Source organism: the organism of the source record quoted next, unplaced genomic scaffold (genome assembly GCF_019419815.1).
Source record: "Pyrus x bretschneideri cultivar Hongxiangsu unplaced genomic scaffold, Pyrus_bretschneideri_v1 Contig22, whole genome shotgun sequence".
Lineage (NCBI taxonomy): Eukaryota > Viridiplantae > Streptophyta > Magnoliopsida > Rosales > Rosaceae > Pyrus > Pyrus x bretschneideri.
Genome location: NW_025999524.1, coordinates 4,857,264 through 4,871,973, shown reverse-complemented (window position 1 = coordinate 4,871,973; position 14,710 = coordinate 4,857,264). Strand labels below are relative to the sequence as shown.

At 36.4% G+C, this 14,710-nt stretch overlaps 2 protein-coding genes across 3 annotated transcripts; one reads left to right on the top strand and one right to left on the bottom strand.

Annotated features, from left to right (window-relative positions):
- Nucleotides 1-1,612: 1,612 nt before the first annotated feature.
- Nucleotides 1,613-6,852, top strand: LOC103948614 (protein WVD2-like 7). 2 transcript variants are annotated; one of them, XM_048585345.1, is made up of 10 exons: nucleotides 1,613-2,085; nucleotides 2,195-2,244; nucleotides 2,366-2,446; nucleotides 2,923-3,588; nucleotides 3,669-3,887; nucleotides 3,980-4,023; nucleotides 4,106-4,177; nucleotides 4,275-4,383; nucleotides 4,748-4,858; nucleotides 6,183-6,852. In XM_048585345.1, the coding sequence occupies exons 3-10, from the start codon at nucleotides 2,405-2,407 to the stop codon at nucleotides 6,654-6,656; spliced, it is 1,737 nt and encodes a 578-aa protein (XP_048441302.1). In that variant the 5' UTR covers nucleotides 1,613-2,085; nucleotides 2,195-2,244; nucleotides 2,366-2,404; the 3' UTR covers nucleotides 6,657-6,852. The 2 variants fall into 2 exon arrangements, with proteins under 2 accessions (XP_048441302.1, XP_009357938.2); XM_009359663.3 differs by having other exon boundaries at nucleotides 1,614-2,244.
- Nucleotides 6,853-8,408: 1,556 nt separating this feature from the next.
- On the bottom strand, nucleotides 8,409-9,013 carry LOC103948625 (classical arabinogalactan protein 7-like). Its single transcript, XM_009359667.3, has one exon. It carries the CDS (start codon nucleotides 8,996-8,998, stop codon nucleotides 8,516-8,518), a length of 483 nt encoding a protein of 160 aa, XP_009357942.1. The 5' UTR covers nucleotides 8,999-9,013; the 3' UTR covers nucleotides 8,409-8,515.
- Nucleotides 9,014-14,710: the final 5,697 nt, after the last annotated feature.

Below are 14,710 nucleotides of genomic sequence, written 5' to 3'. Positions count from 1 at the left end.
ACGGTGGTGGAGCGGGCCTGGGAAGTGGTGCCACCAGGGCCGGGATGTGACATTGGTATCAGAGCCTAACCCTGGCCCCGTGTGTGCCGACGAGGACGTCGGGCCCCTAAGGGGGGTGGATTGTGACATCCCACATCGCTCAGGGGAGTGATCCTTATATGTATATTCCCATCCCTACCTAGCACGAGGCCTTTTGGGAGCTCACTGGCTTCGGGTTCCATAGGAACTCCGAAGTTAAGTGAGTAGCGCACGAGAGCACTCCCAGGATGGGTGACCCATCGGGAAGTTCTCGTATGAGTTCCCAGAAACAAAACCGTGAGGGCGTGGTTGGGGCCCAAAGCGGACAATATCGTGCTACGGTGGTGGAGCGGGCCCGGGAAATGGTGCCACCCGGGCGGGGATGTGACAGGTAACCATATATAATTGGCTTGCAATTTCCATAACTAGTTACTCTATCAAAATCATATTTGATTGCAATTGATGTGTAACCATGCATATACATAATGATATGTAGCTGCCCTTGTTTAATTAATATGCATATAAATGTGACCTTCCTGAGATGCTCCTTTTCATAAACTTCAAACTAATTATTAATTTAGTTATAAACATTAAATAATCGCACTTTGTTTAAAAAAGGTTAGATCCAAAACACATGGAGCTCCTCACATGCATGAGTCATACGTTGCATAGAGCAAAAATCTCACATGTCCTTCAATTCAAAACTATCACATATTTCTGACTAGCTACTTTAATCTTTTACCAATCGTTACAGGTGTAGTAGGAACTTGTGAAATCAATCAATTGTACTAGCTAATATATATATATATATATATATTATATTCGTCAAGGGATCTATATAAATATAAGTTGTCAAGTTATTTTCAAAACCATCTTAATCGATCCCTTTGTTTTTTATGTAGTCTTCAAAGTTATGGTGATCAGCCATAGACTTTTCCATCTGATATGTCCCTAGCTCCCACCAAATGTCTCTGGGAAAAAAACCCTTGACTCTCTCTAATCTTTTGGTGCCACATGGGTAATTTTTGGTTTTCATTGTCTTTACCATCTTTGTAATATAAATGGATCAATGTCACCAATATTTTGTTTCTAAGAAAAGAAATTAAAATTAAAAAGCTATACATGTCATATAACAACTTCTATTATAGTTTAGCTATATTTTTCTTTCTTTGGAAATGAGAGATCTCACATTTAATTTCCATAAATAACGAGTCTGTATAATATTTGTGTTGAATTTGATAACTGATTATGTCTTATTTTAAAGTAAAATATCATCGTATGAAAAAAAATATTTATGCTCTATTTCATGTTTGGTTGATATATGCTGACTCTCACTGGGGTTAGGTGTCTATTGTTTTCTTTTCTTTTTTGAATCTATTATTTTCTAGTAGACGAAACCAGAGGAAAAAATAGAAAATAAAATACAACAAAAAATATTAGTGTTCTTTTAACGGACAGGATTACAAGAACACAATTCAATAAACGGACAGAAATCGAGTTTAGAGAGGCGTTGCCGACCGGTATCTTGTATATGTTGGCCACGGCGGGACATGCACAGCCCTTGCACATGGCTCCTCCACAGCTTTAGACTTCGTCCCATATGTGTATTTGTGACTAGTCGGCCCACCCTGATTCTTAACCGAATACCTAAACTCCTACATTTTCTAATCTAACGGCTCGAATCTTTCCACAAGACTATATTTGTTGGAAAAGGAGGTATAGATGGAGGGAGCTGACCGTCCTGGGCAGAACAGAAGACATTAACGACGGAAAGAACGGAGGATATGAAGGCGTTATCGAGGTGTCAGAAGGCAATGATAACATGATGATGCAAACCAACCTTTTTAGGCAAGTCCAACTTTACATTTTGATTTCGTATGAGTACACTAATCACTTCTCACTCACACACCAAAAAGTCTTATGTCTCTATCTCTCTCCTACTCTTTCTCTCTCTAGAAACCTCAGAAGCTTGTTAGCCACAACAATATCTAATCTTGCAACGCAAAAAACACGAAACCAAGATCCAAAGACAAAGACAGACAAGTGGGTTTTGTGTCCTAGATGCATGTGAGTGTGTTTTTGCTCCTAACACGCTTGCTTCTGATTCCCGACTAACATTTTAGCTCCTTCATTCTTCATAACCCAACTGTTTGATCTCTGGAATCCAATCCCACAGCACTGTTTGATATACTTTTCTTGTAGCTGTGATATGGGGTTTTGACCAAGGTAAATTCTTAACTTTTCTTGCAATTATTTAACTTTCTCTCATTTGGGTTTTGGATATATATTAATTGACTTGCTTCCCATGTTTTGCTTACTTATTAAGTTCTGATTTTGTCCCTGCAAGATTGGCATTTCTTTGAGGTTTTGAGGGCAGATTGTAGTGATGTCTGGGGAGATGGAAGAGCCCTTTAGTTTTAGCTTTCAGGTACTTCTCTTCTTATGCTCTTTATTAATTTTGTTAGTGAGAATGCTTCTTAAATTCTACCCCAGTATAAGATTAACTGCTTAATCAGGAAGATTATGGCCTGTTTGATAACCGTTTAATTTTATATGCTAGATATGAGGTTCAAAGACGGATATAAATATAAGCCTAGAGGTTGATTAAATGGGAATGTTCATGTTATAGTAATTTGTAAATCATACCAAAAGCGTGATGAAATTGCATACCGGGGTGATTAGTGAACTCTGATCTGTTTTTCCGATCGCTGATTTGCATCCCCTTGATTTACTTTCAGTAGAAGTGCCCAGTAATTGGATATTAATGCATCCATATTCTCCCACAATGTGCCATTTCTGCTACGAATGTTCAAACGAGTGGATGAATTGACAAATTATGTTTAATGATTCATTCTGTTTTGTAGTCATCTGCTTTTATAACAGCTACTTCTTCGAAATGGACAGGCAGACTCTTTACACTCTGGTTCCATATCATTTGGGAGGTTCGAAAACGAAGTTTTATCTTGGGAAAAGTGGTCGTCGTTCTCGCATAACAGATACGTTGAAGAGGTTGAAAATTGCTTGAAACCGGGTTCAGTTATTGAGCGGAAAGCTTACTTCGAAGCTCATTTCAAGAAGAAAGGTTTTCCCAAACCAAATTTAGTTGAGTGCTATCGCGGTACAAGTTATCAAGTCCGTGAAAATGGTGTCTTGGAGAGTGATGCGTACGGAGAAGAATTTGAAGACGGAAATGAAGACAACAGTTGCGCTCAATTTGATAAGGGCTCCGAGGGTTCAGAGTACCACGGAGACAGTGAAGTGAATGAATATGAAAAGGGAGATCCTGAAGTTTCATTGTCTGATCCTCAGAGGGCATCTGAGTTGAACAATGAAGATATTCTGGTCGCTATTAAAGATGATAATTCCGAGGAAACAGGTCAAATTGGAATAGGTTGTGACATGTTTTCTTCAATTATCGATGAACCAGAGAACAATGTAATTGAGAATCATGATGGTGATGCTGTGAATGCTGATGAATCATATAATTCAGTTAAGATAAACCCCAAAACTGCAGCAGATGAAGAAGTTAACATGACTATTGTGGAAAGTTTGCATGGTTCTTCTTCAAAGGTATGTTCTTCTATTAACTCATTTTTGTTTAGTTGGTAACAGTATTAACTATAAATTCCTCTCCTCGGTTTCCTGTCTAGTTGAAGGCTGGAAAAGAATGCAAAATTTCCAAGTCCAAAGTAAAATCTAACGCCAGCATTTCTCCGGTTAAGAGAAGTATTTCTTCTGAGTCGTCTAAAGATTGTACAAAGAACTCTAATAGAGAAGGAGAGGGTACACGAAGAACGGATAAACAAAAGCTGTCACCAAAAACCACCATTCCAACTACACAATCTGTTCCCAGGACTCCAAAATCAGAGGTAAGCATTATGATGTTCTTCACCCTCTACATAGTATAGTATAAGCATATTGGTTTCTCAAAAAACGGTGTGCCTTTGGATTCTACACGCAGGAATCTACAAATCTGAAGGGAAAATCTGCTCACGAGAGTAGAAGGTATATATTGTTGATTGCAAGTAGAAATCCTAGATGCTTTACTGAATGGAACCTCATATGCATACTTCTTGCATTGTTCTAGTGATAAGAAACTTGGTGAACCTCAACCTCCTGCCGTCAAGCCTGAGTCCAGAGGACGCCAAACGGCAAACAGGTTTATTAGAATTTCTTACTGAATGCTATGAGTGTTTCTATCTTTCAAACTGTAAAATTTTCGTGAAGTCACCCTTCCGTATTCCTCTCTCGTATAGGTTTAACCAAAGAGTCAATTTGACCAAGTCTGATATAAGATCAAGTGTTGCAACTTTCAATTTCAAAAGTTCTGAACGAGCAGAAAGGAGGAAAGAGGCAAACAACCATGTACTTTCTCTGAATTTGTTGTTTCTTTAGATTTGGGTTTCAGATTTATATGGCTTACAATGCTGATATTGACTTGTTCCTCTGATTACGATCGTGTGTATATAATGCTGAATTATTTCACAAATTCATATTTTGGATGCATCAATGTGTTGAAAAGATAATTATATCCTTCAAACTAGTGCTGTACTTGCCAGCGGCGGTTCTAATTCCTGGACTTTTGGATGATAAAGTATATATCTACTATCTAGTACTCATAGCAGAGGGAAATGCATGGTTGATGATAATAACACTCGAATTTTCCTGAATGCATGCTCCTGAAACTTCTCTTAAGATTCTCAACGGGTTTCGGTTAATGTTATTGCAGGAAAAAGCCGAAGCTGAGATGAGACAATTCCGCAAAAGCCTCAACTTTAAAGCAGCACCAATGCCTTCCTTCTACCATGTAGCTGTGAATGCAGCGCCTGATGGGAGCAAGGTAAATAACTGCCATTCATTGCATTTAAAGACATGAACTTCCAAGTGAATCGATGAGGTCAAATTTGAAATAGAGAATAAATTCAGGATTAGAGGATGACTTTTTGTTCGACTTTGTTGCATGGTTTCACCACTTTGCCTAAAACTCGCGTTTGGGAAGGATGAATCGCTCCTGAAAAGGAATCTATTGATTCTCTCCCAATTTGTTGGACCGTAGGTGCGATGATTTACTTCACGGGTAAAGTCTCTAGTTCAAGTCCAGGACGGCCCAGCTGCACCAAGGAAAAGAATAGAAGAAGCATTTGACTCCTTCATGCATGCTCCACTAGGCTCGGGGGGATATAACACAATTGGTAGAGCTCCGCTCTTGCAATTGGGTTGTTGCGATTACAGGTTGGATGTCTAATTGTCTAGACAGTAATGATAGTATCTTGTACTTGAACTGGTGGCTCACTTTTTCGAAGTAATGGGGAAGCGGACATAAACATGCCACTTAAAGACTCTACTGAGACAAAGATGGGCTGTCAAGAACGTATAGGAGGTAGGATGGGCAGTTGGTCAAATCTAGTATGGACCGTACACAAACGGTAGTTGGAATTGGCGACTCTCCCCTCATCTGGGATCCCTAGGGAAGAGGATCAAGTTGGCCTTTAGGAACAGCTTGATGCACTATCTCCCTTCAACCCTTTGGAACTACGAGATCACCCCAAAGACATCCAAGGGTCGCAAACCGACCATAGAACCCTGTTCAATAAGTGGACTGCATTAGCTGTCCGCTTTCAGGTTGGGTAGTAAGGGTTGGAGAAAGGCAATCACTCATTCTTTAAACCAGCTTTCTTAAGACCAAAAGGTCGGGTGGAAGGGGGGGGAGAGGCTCTCCATTCTTGGTTCTCCTATAACTAGATCCTCTGGAACCACAAGAATCCTTAGTTAGAATGGGATTCCAACTCAACACCTTTCCTTTTGAGATTTTTAGTACGATGAAAGTTGGTAAGTTGTGTTCGAGGTGGGGGGGGTTATTGTCTATCGTTGGCCTCTATGGTAGAATCAGTCGAGGGCCTGAGAGGCGGTAGTTTACCATGTGGCGAATGTCAGCAGTTAGAGTCCGCTTATCTCCAACTCGCGAATTTAGCCGATACAAAGTTATATGATAGCACCCAATTTTTCTAATTCGGCAATTCGATCTATGCTATGATTTATCATTTTATGTTTTTTCTTTGCACTAAACAGTTCATTTCGGAATGTGAATAAGATTTTGAAATGGAAAATTGGAAAATAATGGCCCCGTTAACTGCGATATCATGGATTTTCTATATATTTTTCAGGCTGTATCTACCAAATTCTCTAAAGTACAAAGCAAGTCAACAAATCCAGGGAGTGGAGCCGCTGCAAGATTTCCATCACATTCAGAGGCAGGCAAGGTTGAACCTCCCACGGCCAACGTTTCTATAAACACAGCTGATTTGCATGAGGCCTCGAGAGAAACTAACAGCATCATGGCTGATCCCTCTGAAACTAGTTCAGTTTCTTCAGCTACACTGAGCAGCAGAAACTTATCCCGGGATACTGCAACTAAAAGTGAACATCCCAGGACGAAAGGAAGGGAGAAGGATGCTAAAACGCAGAAACATCGGTTATTAGAGAGCGGTAAAATGGCAAAAAGTCAGAAAGCTGAAGGGAAGCAGAAAGTGGGAGTCCAAAAAAATAGCAGAGAGATGGCAAGGAAGGGTATGAAAGACGGCGTCGGCTTTGGAAGCAGTTCAAGAATGGGTCATCTAACGGTTGGTGTTGCCTCATGAATGAACACCAAGAGATCGAATATACTCAGCGTGCAGGATGAACACTGCAAGCCTGAAATTTAATGAAAGCAAAGCTTGTAATAAAACATGCAGGTGAAAGGATAATAATATATGGTTGTGCTGTTTGAGGGAGTAGAAAAATTGGAAGCCTAGGCCCTCTTGCCTCCTTCATAAATTAAAAGTTTTATTAAATTTATTCATCATGTAGTGAAAACAATGTAGACATCGAAATTTCAGTAAAAAAACAAAAACAAATGAGAGATCGTAACCCCAAAATCATTAAACACAAAATATTATTTTGTACACGTTATTCTTGTTTCTTGTTTCAAGGAATTTTTCGTGTTCACAACCAAGTTATCTTCCAATGTAATCAAGCACCTTGAAATGGATTAATGAGTTGATTAAGAGCATTTGCTCTTAAATTTGAGGTTCCAAATTTGATTAATCCATCTTCTTTATCATTGCTTTTATAAAAATTGTGGCATGGAAAGTTGGAGAAACTTGACCTCTCTTTTACGGATTGGTGGATAAAATCCCAAATATCTCATCTCGAGATTTCTCCTTGACATTTTTCCTGCCCATGAAACATTCGACATTCTAAAATTTAGACAGCGGACTACATGCAGTGGAATAATACCTTGTTGTTATCGTTGTTGTATGAAACACTTAGAAAAGTCACTAACTAGTTTGACTCCTAAATTCAATTGTTTCAGTCACTTACTCAGTTGTTTCGATTTGGTCGTAACTTGGAGTTCCGTTTCTTTTGTTGATGGGAGAGTTACGTGCACCATATGTTAGGGCAAAACCGTGTTTTGCTCGAATAGTTTGACTCGGATTTCAATTTTGGTCCATATAGTTTTTTTAATTGTTTCAATCAGGTCCCAGAAGAAACAAGTGATGAAAAGTTAGAATCTGGTGCTTGAAAGGTTTGTGGGTTGGAATGTCGTAGGGGAGATAGATATACTCCATACTCCTGTCTGTCTCTACTTTTGACTCTAAATACCAAACAAAAGGCCCCTACCATGAATTAAGCCTACCGATTACCCTAATAGATTTGGATTTATACTTATTGCGTTTGATTAGTGGTTGTAAGATCATCTCCAGCTACGTGCCATGTCTTATGTTAGACCGTAAAATTGATAAAAATAGTCTCCAATTAAAGGGCTAAAAAGAATCACGCTAAAGAAATCAGACCACATTTATCCCTAGGCAGACTACTAATAACCAGTTCTCTGTATATTAGTTAAATATTTTTTTCTAAAAACACTTTTAGTCATTTAAAAACACTTCTCAAATAAACTGTTAATGATAATGAGGGTCCTTCACCGTATTTAAAAATTTGGAATGACGACAAAAATGAAAGGAAGGAGCCTGAGGAGGATAATTAACTAGGAATCGTGAAGTTTCCATGGACCTGCCGACTGTTAAGTTAATGATATTTTCTGTCCTGTTGTGCAAATATAAGCAAAACAAGTGATGTAATATACAAATTGGTGGTTACAAAACGTCAAAACCTACTCAAATCATGCACCTTAGTACAAAAGAAAACGAGTATAATATCGTCATCTTCATCTTCTTTCTTATCACTTTTCTGTTTCTCTCACTTCCAGTGCCAATCCTTAATTTACCTAATCATATTTACAACTAAATGTATTGATGGAAGAGATCAAATGCATAACATGTGTTTGTAATTTAAAGCGTCTGGACGTTTACTCAAGAATTTAAAAAAAATTAAATATAATATCATAAAAATACTTAACATGATTAATTTCATTAAACAAAACATGATGTTTGATCATTCCAACGAGAGATAATTGTTACTAAACTAATTAATTCATTAAAACAAGAAGGCTTTTTAACTAATTTTGCAGAAAGTTAAAAAAGTAGACGAATACAACGAAAAGATTGGTGGTGGCGATAGTGTTGAAGAGCGTTGACGATCTTCTGATTACAGAGGTTGCCGACGAAGCGTCTTTGTTTCCACGAGCACCGTTTTTGAAGTAGAATGGAAAATAAGGTAAGATGGGGTCAGGAGGAGGATTAGCACCATATCCATAACCACCGTTATCAGTAGACGGAGGAGGGTTGTACGGGTAATTTCCATTTGGGTTGTTGACGACGGCCGGAGGCGGGTATGACCCGGTTTGGGACGACGGAGGAGATGGAGTTGTGGTTGTCGGAGTTGTTGTTGTTGGAGTAGAAGTGCTCCCGGTGCCTGTAGGTGGAGGATAACATGGGTATGCACAGGGATTATCTGATATTGTTGTTGCAGGAAAGCTGAGAATTATTGAGAACAAAAAGAGAGCTGACAGGATAAGTGGGTTTATCTTTGCAGCAGCCATGGGAGATTGAATTGAATATGGTGTGGGAGCTTAGGAAAACGAATGAGAGAGGAAGGACAAGGAGAGGTTTGGGGAAGAAGACAAAATGTGTAGACGAGTGGAGTTGGTGGAGGTGGAGGTAAAACTATTATTATTAGAAAGAAAACTTTGAGAGTCTTGTCATGACTCAATGAGTAAATAAAAAGAAAGGAAAATTAATGAAAATAACTTCAAAATTTTGAGTTTTATTAATAAGGATAAAATAAAAGGTAAAGTGAATAGTATCAGAATTGACTTTTTAGTGTAAAAATATAGATTTTTGTTAAAGTGAACAGTACCGAAAACTTTTCGTTAAAGTTTCTAAAAAGAAAGAAAATATAGAGGGGCCAAAGGTACTGTTGAAAAAGCAAATTTTAAAAGTCTTAGTAATTTTTCTTCAATACTACGTAATATCGAATCACACGAAAATTGAATAGATGAGATTAAATATCAAACATTTAAGAGTATCTTCAAAGGAGATGTCAAATATAGTATGTCAAAATTTTATTTGATGGCTGATGTAGTAAATTGAATACAAATGCTAAATTCTCTTATTTTCCATCAAATATTTATTTTATTATTTTATTGGGCCTAGAATTACATTAACTATTAAAAAATAATCAAAATTAGTTTCAGTTTTTTTTTTCTATTGGTTGTTAATGGGACCCATGCATTACAATTAAATTAAATATATTTGACTCATTCTTTGTTTGCTGTCAAAAAATGCAGCTAGAAAATAAGGAGTCAAATGACTTACATGCCACACCATATATGACATATCCATTGAAGAACACTTAAATGTCTTTTAATTCTATTTGGCATATCTAACATCTTCTTTGGAGATAGTCTAAAAAGTAGTGGCAATCAAATCTAACCACTAAAATACTTGTAATATTGGATAATATGTACATAACATTGAAACCTTACCATAATTTTAGACCGTGTATAGTTAGAAGATGTCACATTCGTACACCCTTGTTTTATGAATATTTTTTTTCTGATATACGAGAAGTTTAGAACCCTGTATGTAGTATTTTTTACCTATCATCCTATTTACCTTCACTTTCACTTTTAAACTTGGCTATTAGTGTTATTTAAAATCGATATTAGCTAGCCTGCTAAATCAACAAATTTTGAAGTTAATCAACTTGTGCAAGGGAACAAACTTCTTTATACATACCTCGTAGTTCTTGGATGTCAACTCATTTCGAATTTCCTAGGCCTTACGTTACAAAATATATATATATATATATATATATATAGTTTAGTTAGGCTAAAATCACTAATCATTCTTTTTGAGCTCAAACGTCACCCGAATTTGTATAATTTGAAGTCATGGGAAACTTATGTCTTCCACTTTCGGGAGTGATACATTTGGTAAATCCTAATGTACTTGAGTTTCACACTAGTTAACTATAGTGAGCCCCAATCACTTGGGGAGAGCTTAGACGTACGTATTGGAAGAAAGTTAGAGGAAATTGCATGTGGGACTGGGCTAGCTAATTAACTATTATTGTAATTATCTGCAATTATTGTCCTTGCGTAGTGAGGGTGCACGTCAAAGATTAAGACATGTCATATGATCGCAGCCTTACATGACTGAAACTCAATCATTTTAGTTTTGGGATAAATTATATCACTCCCTAAAATATATTTCTTTGCTACCTGTCCCAAGTAATGCTTTATGTCATTACTGGGCCAACAGTTTCAGTGGCTTGGATGAAAACAGATCACTTAAACCAACCTGCAGGATTTTGATCAATGTTTGAGAAACTTATATTTATTTTGTTTTGGTGAAAAACCCTAGTTGGTCATCTCTGCAAATAAATTAATAATGCTTTATTCATCTCTCTCCCAAGTTCGATTGAATCGTATCGTGTTCCCTAGCTAGCTTCTTCAAACTTGAAACTTGTGTTAATCTGCTATATTATTGGATCTTGCCAAACTATCGAAAGAAGCCGAGTATCGAAGAGCTCAATAGTGACTAATGAGTTGTTCATTTGATTCTTCACCATATATAATGTATAAAAGGGGACATGATGACTACGAGGAACATTCTTTTGGCATAAAGCTACTGCTTAGGTAAAAGCGATAAAGTGATGAATAGAAGTAGGTTACTTTCAAAAGTCGAAACCTCTAATATTATAGGAAAAAAAAACTAGTCCTTCAAGGCATGCATGTCTTTAAATTTTAAAATACAAAAAAATAAGAAAAAAAAATTAAAGTCTCTTTGGCTGTGCGTATGTGTGTGACCATATGCATGTGTATCTAGCAAATTATTGTCGACAGCCACCAGCTAAATTCCACACCTAACGATGTTCATTTAAACAAGCATAATTAATATTTGTGAAAAAAATATTTGATAAGCAAATTAATCATGGAGAGAGACAGACAGGTGTAGAAAGATGCAATTGAAAGGCTTTGAATAATTCCGATGATTTGTCTTTGCTGCCACGCAGTCAAAGAGCAAACTTGAAGGCACAACCGCACAGACGGAAGCAAAAAGTGAGCAGAGGTTGAGTAATTTTGACGAACAATGCAACCCAACATATATAAACTCGATCACTCCCTAAATAACATGATTACTATGATTTTTGTAAGGGAATTATAGGGTTTACCATTCTATTTCTTACACCTAAGACAGATTCATCCACTATTTGGTACCCTGTCTCCGTTACGGCAATTTTTTTTTTTTTTTTTGTGACCGTGAAGACTCACAAAGGCATTGTAGCCTCTTCATGGCCACCAACATGTGAATCATTAGCACCAAGAATCAAATTTAAGATGTGTCGTGTGAAATATGGATCTAAAATTCATCTACAACTATTGAACCATCCCGTGGTGGTTAGTTATAGCTACCATTGATTCTACTAAAGTTATTAGGACCATAATGACCCCCTGAACATCGTGCCTTCTAAATTGCCCTAATATGATGGTGATGAATTTAAGTTGGACTGGATGAGCACACTACTTTGGTCAAAATTTAAAATAATTTGGCTTACCCAATGATATGCAATTATTTATGTTTTCTATCAATAAGAAATCTTCAATTTTTATTTTAAAAAGTTAGATATTTGGGATGAATTACTTGGTGGAAATTCTCTCTCTCAACAAAGGTATGTGCTCAACAATTAACTGACTAATATCAAAATTGTGTTTTCAGCAAGTATGATGAAAGTGTTGCAATCTTTTAAGTTTGAATTTTGGGTATTCGAAAGGATGATGCTTTGCTTTATCATCATCTATAGAAAGAGGTGAGCTGTGACGTTAGAAAAGTCCTTGGGAGAACATGTAAAAGTAGAAACTTCCTTTAAAAGTAGCATTTATCTATCTTATAACTTTGAAATTGAAATCTATAAACGTGGCTATAAATAATAGAATGGATTTGTCCTTTTTACACACGAATGATGCTAGATAAGAATCATGCATCACCTTTTTATCTTAAACGTTTTCTTTTCATCGAATTAACGTCAAAAGATATACATATGTAGATTAAGTCAGTTAATTAGAGTAATAAATGCGTTTCAGCTTTGCTTATCGTTTCTTCTTTACTCGAAATCAAAATGGGTTGGTCTTCAATTTCATGAATATTGATTTGATGATTTACCATCAGTCTGTTATGTTTGGTTGCATGGTTGGTGACTTGGTTAACCTTATCAATGAGCTGCCACTTACTAAATTAAGCACTGGATTTATCTCTATTTTTGTCACATCTTAATATGCAATTTCTAACTCTAATGATTTTATCCAGACTCTAGAGCAATGCATTAAAAAACCAGTCAGCACAACTGCCACTTTCCAATTGGTGCATCCATGAATGGTGCTTAGGTAGATAATGGCAACTAGCTAAGTCTTAATCAAACTTAATTACAAAACCTGCCCTAGGAGACTATTTAAAGTGATGAAAATTGACCGACGACCCACCAGTCGTTGGTTGTTTATAAAATTCAAGATTAATATGATGTTGAAAAGAGAGAATATTTTGTTCATCGTCTTTAAATGGTCGTAATGTTCGTGATTTTATTTATTATTGTTGAATGCGTTTAAATTTTAAGATTTATATGTACATAGATATAGATCTCAAAATTTAAAATTTTCTAATTATAATAAATAGGATGTAAGGCGATGATCTTATTTATTATTATTGAATGCATTTAAATTTTAAAATCAGTATGTAATCTGAAAATTTAAATTTTTATAATTATAATAAATAGGGTGTAAGACGGTCAAAAGACAATTGTGAGTAAAAATGCATCTCTAAAAAGAAAGCATCGGACCATAGTTTGGTGAAACCGAAGTTGATCTTCTTTTACAAGCACAGAAGCATATGCTCTTTTCGACATTTCACACGTTAACGGAATGGGAATGAAGTCTGACATCAAGATCAAATGGTCGGCTTGTTTTTGCATGTCACAGCGACAGGCCCACGTACCCAAATTCAACAGTCCATGTGAACCTTCGTAATTGGCTATGATGTGAACACATCCACCGACGAAAGAAATTTATATGCAATCGGAACAGAACGTCAAAATACGTATCGTTTTTGTTAGAAGATTGAATACCACCTCAACCTTCTGATTACATCAAGTTCTTCTCTAAGAACATTAAGTTTTGTTAGGGTTAACTCATGTTCAAGAACAATCTCGACCACCCTAAATTTTACTTGGTGTACGATGAAAACTTTATCGGTTTATATTTTTTCTACCATGAATTTATTTATTTCGACAATCAAACTTATTAAAATCACTGTTTTAGAAATTTTGGTCTAGATCTTGTCCTAAGCACCAAGGTGCTAAATCTTTACCCAACACTTAACCCTTTTAGAACTTTGTTGAAATACTGTGTGTCGACTTTTTTAAACCTTTATGGAAAGGGCTTCGTTTGCATACCTCAGAAAGTTGTTGTATATTGTATGTATTTTATCAACAGCCCCTTCACGGATTGCGAAAATGGTGTATTTTGGTTTTGGATTGCATATTGTATTGTCTACTGTTCGCATCTGATGACCACCCAATTAGTACTCATGTACATACAAACGCATCGTTGTCGTTATATTTTTTCAAAATTTAATTTTTTAAAGCACTTGAGTAGTCCAACTGTATATTCATTAGATTATTAAGTAAGGAAAAATAGTATTTCTCCAATTCAATTCTAACCGTTCGTTTTCTGTACAATTGGGGAGTCCAAAATATTGAGACTATCAGAGGAAGTTTTCTAACATACGCAATTGAAAAAACTGTGGACAAAATGCACAAGTTCTGCCTTGAATCACATTCATAGTTGAGTCCACAGAGCACATGCCACGTGGACACATAAGCTTACCCCTTACCTAAGCTACAAGCACATCAGACGTTACATGATTAGAGGGTCCACAAATGAAACGAAGTTTTTTAATTAAAACATCAGTGGAAGTGCAAGCTTGTGAGTTGGGTTGTCGGATCCATACACACTCAGTCAAAATCCACAGGATCGATCCCATCGATTACGAACGCAATGAAATTTCAATATTAAATTTTAATTTTCATAATTTAGATGAATTTATTATAATATATTGCTAATATAAACCAAAATTGAATGAAAGAAAACAAAACTTATGAAATTGGAAAAATAAAAGTGATTACGTACTCTAATGCCATTCATAATAAAGTTGAACTTGAAAGATTTTATGGAAGATTATTACACAATTGGCGAGAT